The sequence below is a fragment of the Oncorhynchus clarkii genome, chromosome 30 (assembly GCF_045791955.1).
Source record: "Oncorhynchus clarkii lewisi isolate Uvic-CL-2024 chromosome 30, UVic_Ocla_1.0, whole genome shotgun sequence".
Classification (NCBI taxonomy): domain Eukaryota; kingdom Metazoa; phylum Chordata; class Actinopteri; order Salmoniformes; family Salmonidae; genus Oncorhynchus; species Oncorhynchus clarkii.
In genome coordinates, this window is record NC_092176.1 from 8,870,531 (window position 1) to 8,882,550 (window position 12,020).

Below are 12,020 nucleotides of genomic sequence, written 5' to 3' on the forward strand. Positions count from 1 at the left end.
TTTTGTTAAATCTATAATGGTTATGTACATAGTTAAGGAGTGCAAAGTCTATAAGCAGTGCAGACTCTTGGCTAAAGTTAATATGGGCGGCAGGTAGCTTAGTGGTTAGAGCGTTGGACTAGTAACCGAGAGGTTGCAAGATCGAATTCCCGAGCTGACAAGGTAAAAAATTATTTAGTTCTGCCACTGATCAAGGCAGTTAACCCACTGTTCCTAGGCCTTCATTGAAAATAAGAATTCATTCTTAAATGACTTGCCTAGTCAAATACAGGTTAAACATTTTATATATACTGTATATTTCTCTGTTATACTGCAGTGTTACAAAAATATTATGGGCACTATGAAATTCCTGAGTTCCTGAGTAGTGCCATGGCAGATAATTAATTGATTAAAAGGTTGCTGAAGTGTGGTTTGGCTCTTAGCATGCCAATGAAATAGTAGCTCACTATTACATTGTTAAACAGTATAATGTACCAGACATGGGTATAAATAATATGCCATTTCACAAACGCAACTTTGTCATGCATAGATGTTTTTTGTATGGGTGGTCCCAGGAATCAAACCCATTATCCTGGCGTTGCAAGCGCCATGCTCTACCAATTGAGCCACAGAGGACCACCATACATACAGTTGAAGTCGGAAGTTTACATACACCTAAGCCAAATACATTTAAACTCAGTTTTTCACAATTCCTGACATTTAATCCTTGTAAAAATTCCCTGTCTTAGGTCAGTTAGGATCGCCACTTTGTTTTAAGAATGTAAAATGTCAGAATAATAGGAGAGAATGATTTATTTCAGCTTTTCTTTCTTTCATCACATTCCTAGTGGGTCAGAAGTTTACATACACTAAATTAGTATTTGGTAGCATTGCCTTTAAATTGTTTAACTTGGGTCAAACGTTTTGGGTAGCCTTCCACAAGTTTCCCCAAATAAGTGTGGTGAATTTTGGCCCATTCCTCCTGACAGAGCAGGTGTAACTGAGTCAGGTTTGTAGGCCTCCTTACTCGCACACGCTTTTTCAGTTATACCCTCACATTTTCTATAGGATTGAGGTCAGGGCTTTGTGATGGCCACTCCAAAACTTAGACTTTGTTTGGAAGTATGCTTGGGGTCATTGTCCATTTGGAAGACCCATTTGCGACCAAGCTTTAACTTCCTGACTGATGTCTTGAGTTGTTGTTTCAATATATCCACATACTTTTGTGCACCAGTCCCTCCTGCAGCAAAGCACCCCCACAACATGATGCTGCCACCCCCGTGCTTCACGGTTGGGATGGTGTTCTTTGGCTTGCAAGCCTCCCCCTTTTCCCTTCAAACATAATGATGGTCATTATGGCCAAACAGTTATATTTTTGTTTCTTCAGACCAGAGGACATTTCTCCAAAAAGTATGATCTTTGTCCCCTTGTGCAGTTGCAAACTGTAGTCTGGCTTTCGTATGGCTTTGGTTTTGGAGCAGTGTCTTCTTCCTTGCTGAGCTGCCTTTCAGGTTATGTCGATATAGAACTTGTTTTACTGTGGATATAGATACTTTTATACCTGTTTCCTCCAGCATCTTCACAAGGTCCTTTGCTGTTGTTCTGGGATTGATTTGCACTTTTCGCACCAAAGTACGTTCATCTCTAGGAGACAGAATGCCTCTCCTTCCTGAGCGGTATGATGGCTGCGTGGTCCCATGGTGTTTATACTTGCGTACTATTGTTTGTACAAATGAACGTGGTACCTTCAGGCATTTGGAAATTGCTCCCAAGATGAACCAGACTTGTGGAGGTCTACAATTTGTTTTCTGAGGTCTTGGCTGATTTATTTTGATTTTCCCATGATTTCAAGCAAAGAGGCACTGAGTTTGAAGGTAGGCCTTGAAATACATCCACAAGTACACTTCCAATTGACTCAAATGACATCAATTAGCCTATCAGAAGCTTCTAAAGCCATGATGTAATTTTCTGGAATTTTCCAAGCTGTTTAAAGGCAAAGTCAACTTAGTGTATGTAAACTTCTGACCCACTGGAATTGTGATACAGTGAATTATAAGTGAAGTAATCTGTCTGTAAACAATTGTTGGAGAAACTACTTTTGTCATGCACAAAGTAGATGTCTTAAACGACTTGCCAAAACTATAGTTTGTTAACAAGAAATTTGTTGAGTGGTTGAAAAACGAGATTTAATGAATCCAACCTAAGTGTATGTAAACTTCTGACTTCAACTTTATATACAGTCATTAAGGCAAAGGGTGGCTACTTCGAAGAATCTAAAGTATAAACTATATTTTGATTTGTTTAACACTTTTTTGGTTACTACATTATTCCATATGTGTTATTTCATAGTTTTGATGTCTTCACTATTATTCTACAATGTAGAAAATAGTCAAAATAAAGAAAACCATGGAATGAGTAGGTGTGTCCAAACTTTTGACAGGTACTGTGTATATACATGGCCGTTCAAAAGTTTGGGGTCACTTAGAAATGTCCATGACATTGTTAATGTTGTAAATGACTATTGTAGCTGGAAACGGCAGATTTTTTTTTTTAGAATATCTACATAGGCGAACAGAAGCCCATTATCAGCAACCATCACTCCTGTGTTTCAATGGCTGGTTAGGGCCAGTTTGCTCTGTTCTGTGAAGGGAGTAGTACACAGAGTTGTACAGATTTTCAGTTTCTTGGCAGTATCTCGCATGGAATAGCCTTCATTTCTCCGAACAAGAACAGACTGATGAGTTTCAGAGTTCCACCGTCCATTGTCTGTGTTCTTTTGCCCATCTTAAGCTTTTCTTTTTATTGGCCAGTCTGAGATACGGCTCTTTCTTTGCATCTTTGCCTAGAAGGCCAGCATCCCGGAGTTGCCTCTTCATTGTTGACATTGAGACGGGTGTTTTGCGGGTACTATTTAATGAAGCTACCAGTTGAGGACTTGTGAGGTATCTGTTTCTCAGACTAGACACTCTAATGTGCTTGTCCTCTTGCTCAGTTGTGCACCAATCCTCTTTCTATTCTGGTTAGAGCCAGTTTGCACTGTTCTGTGAATGGAGTAGTACACAGCGTTGTACGAGATCTTCAGTTTCTTGGTAATTTCTCGCATGGAATAGCCTTCATTTCTCAGAACAAGAATAGACTGACGAGTTTCAGAAGAAAGGACTTTTGGCCATTTTGAGCCTGTAATCAAACCCACAAATGCTGATGCTCCAGATACTCAACTAGTCTAAAGAAGGCCCGTTTTATTTCTTCTTTAATCAGGACAACAGTTTTCAGCTGTGTTAACATAATTGCAAAAGGGGTTTCTAATGGTCAATTAGCCTTTTAAAATTATAAACTTGGATTAGCTAACAGAACGTGCCATTGGAACACAGGAGTGAAGGTTACTGTTAATGGGCCTCTGTTCGCCTATGTAGATATTCCATTAAAAATCAGCCGTTTCCAGCTACAATAGTCATTTACAACATTAACCATGTCTACACTGTATTTCTGATCAATTTGATGTTATTTTAATGGTCAAAAATGTAGCTTTTCTTTCAAAAACAAGGACATTTCTAAGTGACCCCCAAACTTTTGAAAGGTGGTACATATACTGTATATTACCATGCACAACAGAAAATCCACAACAGACATGAATTGCACAGTCCTATAAAATAACTAAATGTAACAGAACAACATAGAGCCTACAACAGAGCAATATTGCACAATAGCTATAATTTTCTATGTTATCATCCAACTAATTATTGATGATGTCTAAATATCCGTAGTTTACAATATAAATGTTTTTCAAGATTTTGTGTCCTGTGCCAATTCTAAATGAACAATGTTGTGGTCAGCACTCCTTCTATGCAGGCAATCATTACACTGTTCAAATATGGGGGCATGCCAGTACCAAACAAACATGTCAAAGTTCAACCACTGACAATCCCAAATGAAGGACACCACCCGATCCTCAGTATATAGACAGATTTTGGTACAAAGAGCCCATAGCTGCTGTCTATAGGGGTGAGTACTGTCCTGCTATCTATCTCTACACTGCAAGACTTTTACTGGTCACTGGCTCTATAGCACTGTAATGGTTATCTCCAAACATGGTTCACTGGATGTGTCTGGTGTGAGGCCCACTAATTGATAAACTAAAGGTATAATTTACCTTGACTAGGAGTAAAAATGTCTGATTTCCAAAATTAATAAAAACAAGACAAATATTTTCCAGGAAACATTAAATGATAAGACTTTGAAAAGCTAGTCTCTGTTGGACCAGTGCTGGAGACCTGATATGGGAAGATAAAAACACAGTCTAGTTCAATGGCAGGTTTGAGATATACAGTGTTCTTTGATTCAATGAAGACTTTGTCTCCACTGGAATGTTCTAGACCCTGCCATGTTTACTTGTCCACCTCATGGGTACAGAGTGATGTAATAGTGTGACTGTTAATAATGTGTGGTGTCTGTGAAGCTTATTCTTCAAGAAATATTTTGATTTGATCTGTTTGGAAGCATAATTTTTCTCTGGTAATTGAACTATCATGTATTTCTCAACAGTAATTTACCACCCACTGGTTATTACACCTTTCTTACACTTTCTTTAGTGCCTCTGTCATATCGCTGAATCTACCTTTAAATGTGGTGACTATTGTGTAATCGAAACAAAATTGATTGAGTAAGGCCACGTTTTTGAACTCTGTGATAGTTACCAAGATGAGGACAGCCTTGTGTTTGTGGATCGTCATGGCAGTGCTCTGCCCCGGAGAGGTCAAAGGTCACGGAGGTGACCACCACCAGGGTCAGGGGCTTGACCAGGATCATGATCACGGGCGCGATAACAACCACGACCCCGACCACAGGCGAGACCATGAACACAGGCGAGACCACAACCACGGGCATCATCACCCTGAGCCCGGTGACAATGGTACCAAACCAGTGATACAAGGTAACGGGGGGTTTGCCTTCAGCCTGTACAAGCAGCTGGTGGTTCAGCCTGACAACCAGGGCAAAAATGTGTTCTTCTCCCCACTGAGTGTGTCCCTGGCCCTGGCTGCTCTGTCCGTGGGGGCCAGGGGTCAGACCCACCAGCAGCTCTTCGCTGGTCTGGGCTTCAACAGCAGCCTACTGACACAAGAACAGGTGGACCAGGCCTTCCAGACCATACTCACACAGCTCAACCAGAAGAACGGAGTGGACCTGTCCATAGGAAGTGCACTTTTCCTGCACAACACCTTCAAACCACACCCTGAGTTCCTCAAGGACATGAAGCGCTTTTACCTCTCCGAGGGTTTCACTGTCGACTTCACCAACACGGCCGAGGCCATCGACACGATCAATAAATACGTGGGGGGAAAGACTCGAGGCAAGATAGACAAGTTAGTCAAAGATCTGGACCCAACCACTGTCATGTATCTCCTCAGCTACATATACTTCAAAGGTAAGAGGATTTTGCAAACTATAAGATCAAAAAAACAATAAGCAAAAAATGTAATGGAGTTCACATATTTGATTGATGCAGACCTTGTGGACATATGTAATTCCTTCTAACTCTGCCAATATGTATTTTTGTCTCTGGGTGTTGGTATTAATGATGCCACTGTACTTTTTGGCTGTGTTTCCTGCTGAATCTTGCCAGGTCTCCCTCAGATTAGATTTTTTTTGCCTCAGATTGACCGCTTTTAGTCTGGTAACCTTTAATCATCATCATAATATTTGACGATTTTCTAATTCTCAAGGAAAATGGGAGATTCCATTTGACTCTAAAGACACAAAGGAGGACACATTCCATGTGGATGACAACACCACTGTTCCGGTCCAGATGATGAGCGTGAAGAAGAGGTTCTCCGTCTACTACGACCAGGAGATCTCCACCAGTATCCTGCAGCTCCACTACAACGAGTCAGTGTCAATGATGCTGGCGCTACCAGAGAAGGGACTCGCCAGTCTGGAGGAGGCCATAGGTCAGAACCACATCACCAAGTGGCACAGGTGGATGAAGGCCAGGTATGACCTGTCTCAATCAGGACGCATCACTCTCATAGAACTAATGAACGTTGGGTGGGTGAAACAACCACATATCACAAGCATTGCAAGTAAAATCTTCTTCCTGTCCAATTTTGTCTTTAGGGAATACCAGGTGCATGTTCCCAAGATGTCTGTCACCACAACATACTCCCTCAAGGACGTCCTGAGTGGAATGGGAATGCCGGACATATTCAGTAATGGAGCTGACTTCAGTGGAATATCAGAGGATCTGAAGGTGGCTGTTTCAGAGGTATGGAACATTTTCACTCTCAATGTTTTAATGCCTGTCAATCAATTCTTCCATGAAATATGATACATTTTGGCCTCAATATTGCTGTTATTTTCAATTAATTCGCTTTTTCAGGGAGCCTCTGAAAGCTCTCTGTGGGTCCCAAGAGAATCACTGCCCTAGAACATATTGTATGTGAACCATGTGAACTAGGCCTATCTACTGTACATCTGACTGCATTGTGTGGTTGCTTTCAGGTGGCGCACCAGGCCTCCTTGGATGTGGATGAGGCTGGAGCGACTGCAGCAGCTGCTACAGGTGTGGTCCTCATGCCCCTCTCCTTCCGAAGCACCCCTGTGTTGAAGTTCAACCGTCCGTTCATGGTCATTGTGATGGACCAGGAGACCAAGAGTATTCTCTTCATGGGCAAGATCATCAACCCAGCCAACAAATAAAACCAGTGGTGTAGAAAACATGTGCTCTATAAAAGCTGTGGTCTATAATCGCAAATTGAAGCGTAAGCGCATGCTTCGCCTGTGCTGCTGTTACATAACCCATCCAAACTTCTCTGGCTCAATCTAGCCGGGGAAGCTAAAACTAACAAGTGTGTAAATCCTCTGTATTCACTTTGGATATTTTTACAACTACTAAATGCATATCACCATTTGCTGCCAGTCTTTCCTTTTTATCTATACTGTAATGAGGACATTTAAGATGACCAAAGTTCATATTTAGCTAAGTGATCAACACAATGTTTAGCATATTTGGAGTTTCTGTAATACACATAATAACTCTATTTGTGACACTCGAGGTGCAGTTGATGGTCACTAGACTTGATGCTGAATGTTCTGGATTATTCTCATATCTGTTGATAGTGATTGACACCAGACTGGAGGTACTGTTGTATTGTTTTGAAGACATTCTGTGAGTACTGGAGGGCCATACTTGCGGACATAAGCAACCATTTAAATTGAAACCGTTTCTCCGGCTCAAAATGTGTATCAGCCAATTCAAATCGTTAATTTACTTCCACGTGACAGAATGCTAAATTGAAGCTGGTCCCATCAGATTAAAATGACAAATGTTAGCCTTATGCTAACCTCAACAGGTGGCAGTGATTATATCCTGGAACAAGTTCTGCATCAGCAAATTTAAATCGTGGACATAGTTGGGCGTGTTCCAACACTTGTTCATGGAAGCCTCCTGAACATACCGGAGTCCAACATCACATTCTGATCATCCAGGCAACTTTCACGTGTATTTGACTGACTGTTCAAATTGCTCTCTAAAGTGCCTAGTCCATGTAATTGTCACAGATTGTGGCAAGGGTTCGAATCTCACAAGGACTGTGTCAGTGTGATGAAAAGGGACGTAGCCTACAGCCAATAGCTTGGAAATTAGGAATGAATTAAATCAAGAGCTACCTCTTTCAGCCTTGCATCACAAACTGTAAGTGAGGACTTGGTGGACTGTATATTCTTTAGGTTTTACTTCATGTGTTCGCTCCTGTTTGCTGGTAAGGGCACAGATGACAGACAGGTAGGATTCCAGTTGAGGTGGTTTAATAACTCTGAATATACACAGGCACGGATCAGCACCGCACAGCGTATGTAGTATGGATGGGCTAAGGCACTTAGTGGTCCGGCAACTTGCTTCAACCAAAGTGTGTGTGTGTGTTATATCAACAAGGACCCACACTGGCCTTGGCTAACACAATGAAAGCTAACTGGTGGGAAAACACAAGGGTCTACGATAACAGAAGCAGGCTGGGCCCTCGTGGATGGAGAAGGCTGCTCCTCATGCCTGACAGACAGTGAGTCTGACTTGACAGGGGTAGGCTGAACCCCTATAGCAGAAACAGACAGGAGCCTAGTGCACGGGGTAGGCTCAGCCCTGTAATCAGTTGCATACAGGAACTTGTGGGAAGAATGGGTTAGCTTTGTAGGGATCAGCGGTAACCCTGGGGAAGGGGCAGACTGGGCACCATCTGTGGTAACTGGTATGGGTTCCAGGACGGGGTAGGCAGAGCCAGAGAGGGCTGTAGCACCACGTGGCTATTACTGGCTGATGCTCTGTAGCCGGAGCAGCTGAAGAGTCCACCTTGTTGATTAACTTCGGCTCTCTAGCAGGACCAGGTGGCAACTCTGGAACAGCGGGTGGCTGCAGGCTAATGTTGACTGATAGGTCCTTCGAGGCGGCAGGCTGAAACACCTTGTCAGGAACAGGATGGATACCCATACTGAAGGCAAACTGAGAACCAATGGCAGGGACGAGTAGACACACCCTGGCACCGTCAGTGGGCTGGTACTCCACACTGGGATTGTCTAGGAGCTGACCGGTAGGTATGTCTCTTAGCTGGACCACTGGTGCAGGAGGAGACTCCTGACAGGTGGAGTGAGCACCAGGACTGAGGGAACTCATAGCTGCCGGAGGAGGCGCTTGGTTGCCACACTGTGGCTTGGAGTGTCTCTCTGATGACACGGCAGTAGTGACTCATCAAATGCTGGTGGCCACGTTGGGGGGTCAGGCCACTCACTTTTCTCATACTGTCCATCGCAAGCCGTATCTTCTACGTTGGGTGATGGCTTCGTATGCTCAACCAGCTCTGATGAGGGCCGTGGTGGTGCCAGCAGAACTGTATCTGCTGGAACGATACCTTGGGGTGAGGGCTCTGTACGGGCTGGCTTAGTGAGAGAGAGATTAGCTATAGACTGGAATGAGAGCTGTGGAAGCACGGAGTGGAGGGTCTCGGCTACCTGTACCATCTTTTCTTGTTGCTCACGTAGCTGAGTGAGCCTGACCTGCATAGCTTGCTGGGACTGCCGCTGCTGGGCTCTCTTGCTCAATGTACTCTCTCTCTAGCTTGTGCTCTGTAGGTGGCTTCCTGTGTTCCCAGTGACTGTTTCAGACCATGGACAGACCTCTGTTTCTCCTTCCTCTGCTTACTGTGGCTCATCCTTCTGCTCTCGTTGGTCAGATGAGGGTTTAGGACGGACCTGTGCTCTCTGAGGGTCTCCCACTCATCTGGAGTTGTGTCCCATCTGGCCTGGCTGGATAGGGAGGGACTGGGTGGAGTGAGGGGTGTCATCTTGGCAGCTTCTTTCATGCGAGGCTGAAGGTCGTCTTCTTACCCATGTACATACTGTGCTACTTTAACTTGGATAAGGTGAGGCTTGGCGCCTTGGATGATCAGACCAGGTCCAGGCTTCACCGGTAACTCAATGCATCTTGAGCCCGGGAGTAAACACCTTTATCCGGCTCGAAGTACCACAATGTAATTGAGGACTTGGTGGACTGTATATTCTTTAGGTTAGGTTTTACTTCATGTGTTTGCTCCATTGTGCTGGTAAGGGCACAGATGACAGATAGGTAGGATTCCAGTTGAGGGGGTTTAATAACGCTGAATATACACAGGCACGGATCAGCACCGCACAGCGTATGTAGTATGGATGGGCAAAGGCACTTAGTGGTCTGGCAACTTGTTTCAACTAAAGTGTGTGTGTGTGTGTGTTATATCAACAAGGACCCATACTGGCCTTGGCTAACACAACGAAAGCTAACTGGTGAAAACACAAGGATGGGTGGAACTTTCTCTCACTTGACTACTCTGAGCTGATCATCTTCTCAGAGCTGGAGATCACCCAGCATGCTCTGCTCCACTTCCCCGGTGGGCAGAGCTAGGGCTCTGATATGAACTAACATTACTGATATGATTAACTACAAATACTTCACAGCCTTTTGTACACAAACACACTGCTATTGCCTAATAATCATATTGCATAGGCTATATTACATGTACGTGTACACCTACAACATTTTATATGGATGATTATAATCATCTGCTGAGTTATTTGATTCAGGATGAGAATGAGAATTAAGTGTACAGTGATTATAGGTTGCGCTCTGGTTATCATCCTACAGATGGCAGTATTGCAGTTTTCTTCTTAAGAAGTTTTAGAGTGAGTCCAGAAGACTTGAAACGACAGTCTTAATGGAGGAAGACACTTGGCTGTAGAAGTAACAGATGAGGAAGTACTTCTATTTGACAAAGTAATCTAACGCTCTGATTACTATAGGAACTCCAATCAACGTACTGCAGCTGTAACCTACATTCATTCATATCAGATAGTGTCCTGCTTATGTTATAACCTACTAATGCATATGGGACTTTGTATGGTACACCTCAATTCATGATGAACCCCATTAACCACCTTGGTCATATTCCATATGTAGCCTCGGCTTTCAGGACGGTGAGGTGAAAGCCTGGTGGAGCCTACCCACAGAGTGATTCATTTACGCCCTTTCCTGGCGAGGAGACATTCATGTAGGCTATATTATTATGTAGACTACGCTTAACCAGTGGTGTTAAGTACTTAAGTAAAAATACTTTAAAGTATTAGCAAATTCGTTTTGGGGGGTATCTATGCTGTACTCTTTATTTGACAACTTTTACTTCACAAAGAAAATAATGAATGTTTTACTTCATACATTTTCCATGACACCCAAAAGTACTCGTTACCTTTTGGTAACCTTTTGGATGCTTAGCAGGACAGGAAAGTTGGCCAATTAATGCACTTATCAAGAGAACATCCCTGGTCATCCCTACTGCATCTGATCTGGCGGACTCACTAAACACAAATGCTTCACTTGTAAATAATGTCTGAGTGTTGGAGTGTTCCCCTGGCTATCCATAAATGATTTAAAAAATAAAAACATGCCATCTGGTCTGCTTAATATAAGGTATTTGAAATTATTTATACTTTTACTTTTGATTCTTAAGTGTATTTTAGCAATTACATTTACTTCGATACTTTTTAAAATATATATTTTTTTATTTAACCAGGTAGGCTAGTTGAGAACAAGTTCTCATTTGCAACTGCAACCTGGCCAAGATAAAGCATAGCAGTGTGAACAGACAACACAGAGTTACACATGGAGTAAACAAAACATACAGTCAGTAATACAGTAGAAAAATAAGTCTATATACAATGTGAATAAATGAGGTGAGATCCTTAATATACTTAAGTATTTTTTAAACCAAATACTTTTAGACTTATACTCAAGTAGTATTTTACTGGGTGACGTTTACTTATTAAGGTATCTTTACTTTTACTCAAGTATGACAATTAGGTTATTTTTCCACAACTGGGCTTACCACACTTTATACACTATGCATTATTAGAATACTTTACTTCGTCACATGTCTTTTGAATCGAGCATCAAGGACCGGCAGTGAATCGTTTTTTCCTCAACAAAAGATACTGATGCGATCGAACCCATTGTTAAAGTACACTATACGGTTGAAGTCAACCACATTAGCTGTGTGCCACCTAGAAGTGATGATAAAAATGACGATAATAGCCTACATGACTTGTGTGCGACGTACAATAAACGTACATGTTGTAAGGATCTCATCCATATTTTTTTCCATAAAAGCCCATGGGTGTGTGTGAAACAGAAACAAAAACGTAGGATTTTGTCATATGCGGGAAATGTTGTGTAACCTTAGTAGTAACTAGTACCCTATAGTCAAGGATGCATCAACGCAATATTAGCACACAACATTTTATTACAAGACCAACATAAGAAAGTAATCAAGACGACTAGCTTGTTTAAGCCTCCGCCATGTATATGTCACTAGGTCAGGGTATTTAAGCCTCCATATATCCACTAATTCCAATATATCCATGACAATCATGAGATCCTTAAGTGCCCGGGGTGATAGTTTGTAGTGTGATTTCCTTTCCGGTCCATAGAGGTATTTAAAAGTCAAATAATAGTGTTGCTTGTAGAATTCTATATA

The 12,020-nt window shown here is 42.3% G+C and overlaps 1 protein-coding gene across 3 annotated transcripts; it reads left to right on the forward strand.

Moving 5' to 3' along the window:
* Window positions 1-15: 15 nt before the first annotated feature.
* Window positions 16-6,883, forward strand: LOC139389996 (alpha-1-antitrypsin-like). 3 transcript variants are annotated; one of them, XM_071137062.1, is made up of 6 exons: window positions 108-162; window positions 3,813-3,981; window positions 4,670-5,401; window positions 5,700-5,967; window positions 6,091-6,238; window positions 6,475-6,883. In XM_071137062.1, the coding sequence occupies exons 3-6, from the start codon at window positions 4,678-4,680 to the stop codon at window positions 6,670-6,672; spliced, it is 1,338 nt and encodes a 445-aa protein (XP_070993163.1). In that variant the 5' UTR covers window positions 108-162; window positions 3,813-3,981; window positions 4,670-4,677; the 3' UTR covers window positions 6,673-6,883. The 3 variants fall into 3 exon arrangements, with proteins under 3 accessions (XP_070993165.1, XP_070993163.1, XP_070993166.1); XM_071137064.1 differs by lacking the exon at window positions 3,813-3,981 and having other exon boundaries at window positions 16-162; XM_071137065.1 differs by lacking the exon at window positions 108-162 and having other exon boundaries at window positions 3,968-4,118.
* The last annotated feature ends 5,137 nt before the right edge of the window (window positions 6,884-12,020 follow it).

Coding starts and splice junctions, on each gene's coding strand:
- LOC139389996 (XM_071137064.1), top strand. CDS start 4,678: ATGAGGACAGCCTTGTGTTTGTGGATCGTCATGGCAGTGCTCTGCCCC. Junction 5,968..6,090: donor CACAGGTGGATGAAGGCCAG/GTATGACCTGTC, acceptor TTTTGTCTTTAG/GGAATACCAGGTGCATGTTC. Junction 6,239..6,474: donor TGAAGGTGGCTGTTTCAGAG/GTATGGAACATT, acceptor GGTTGCTTTCAG/GTGGCGCACCAGGCCTCCTT.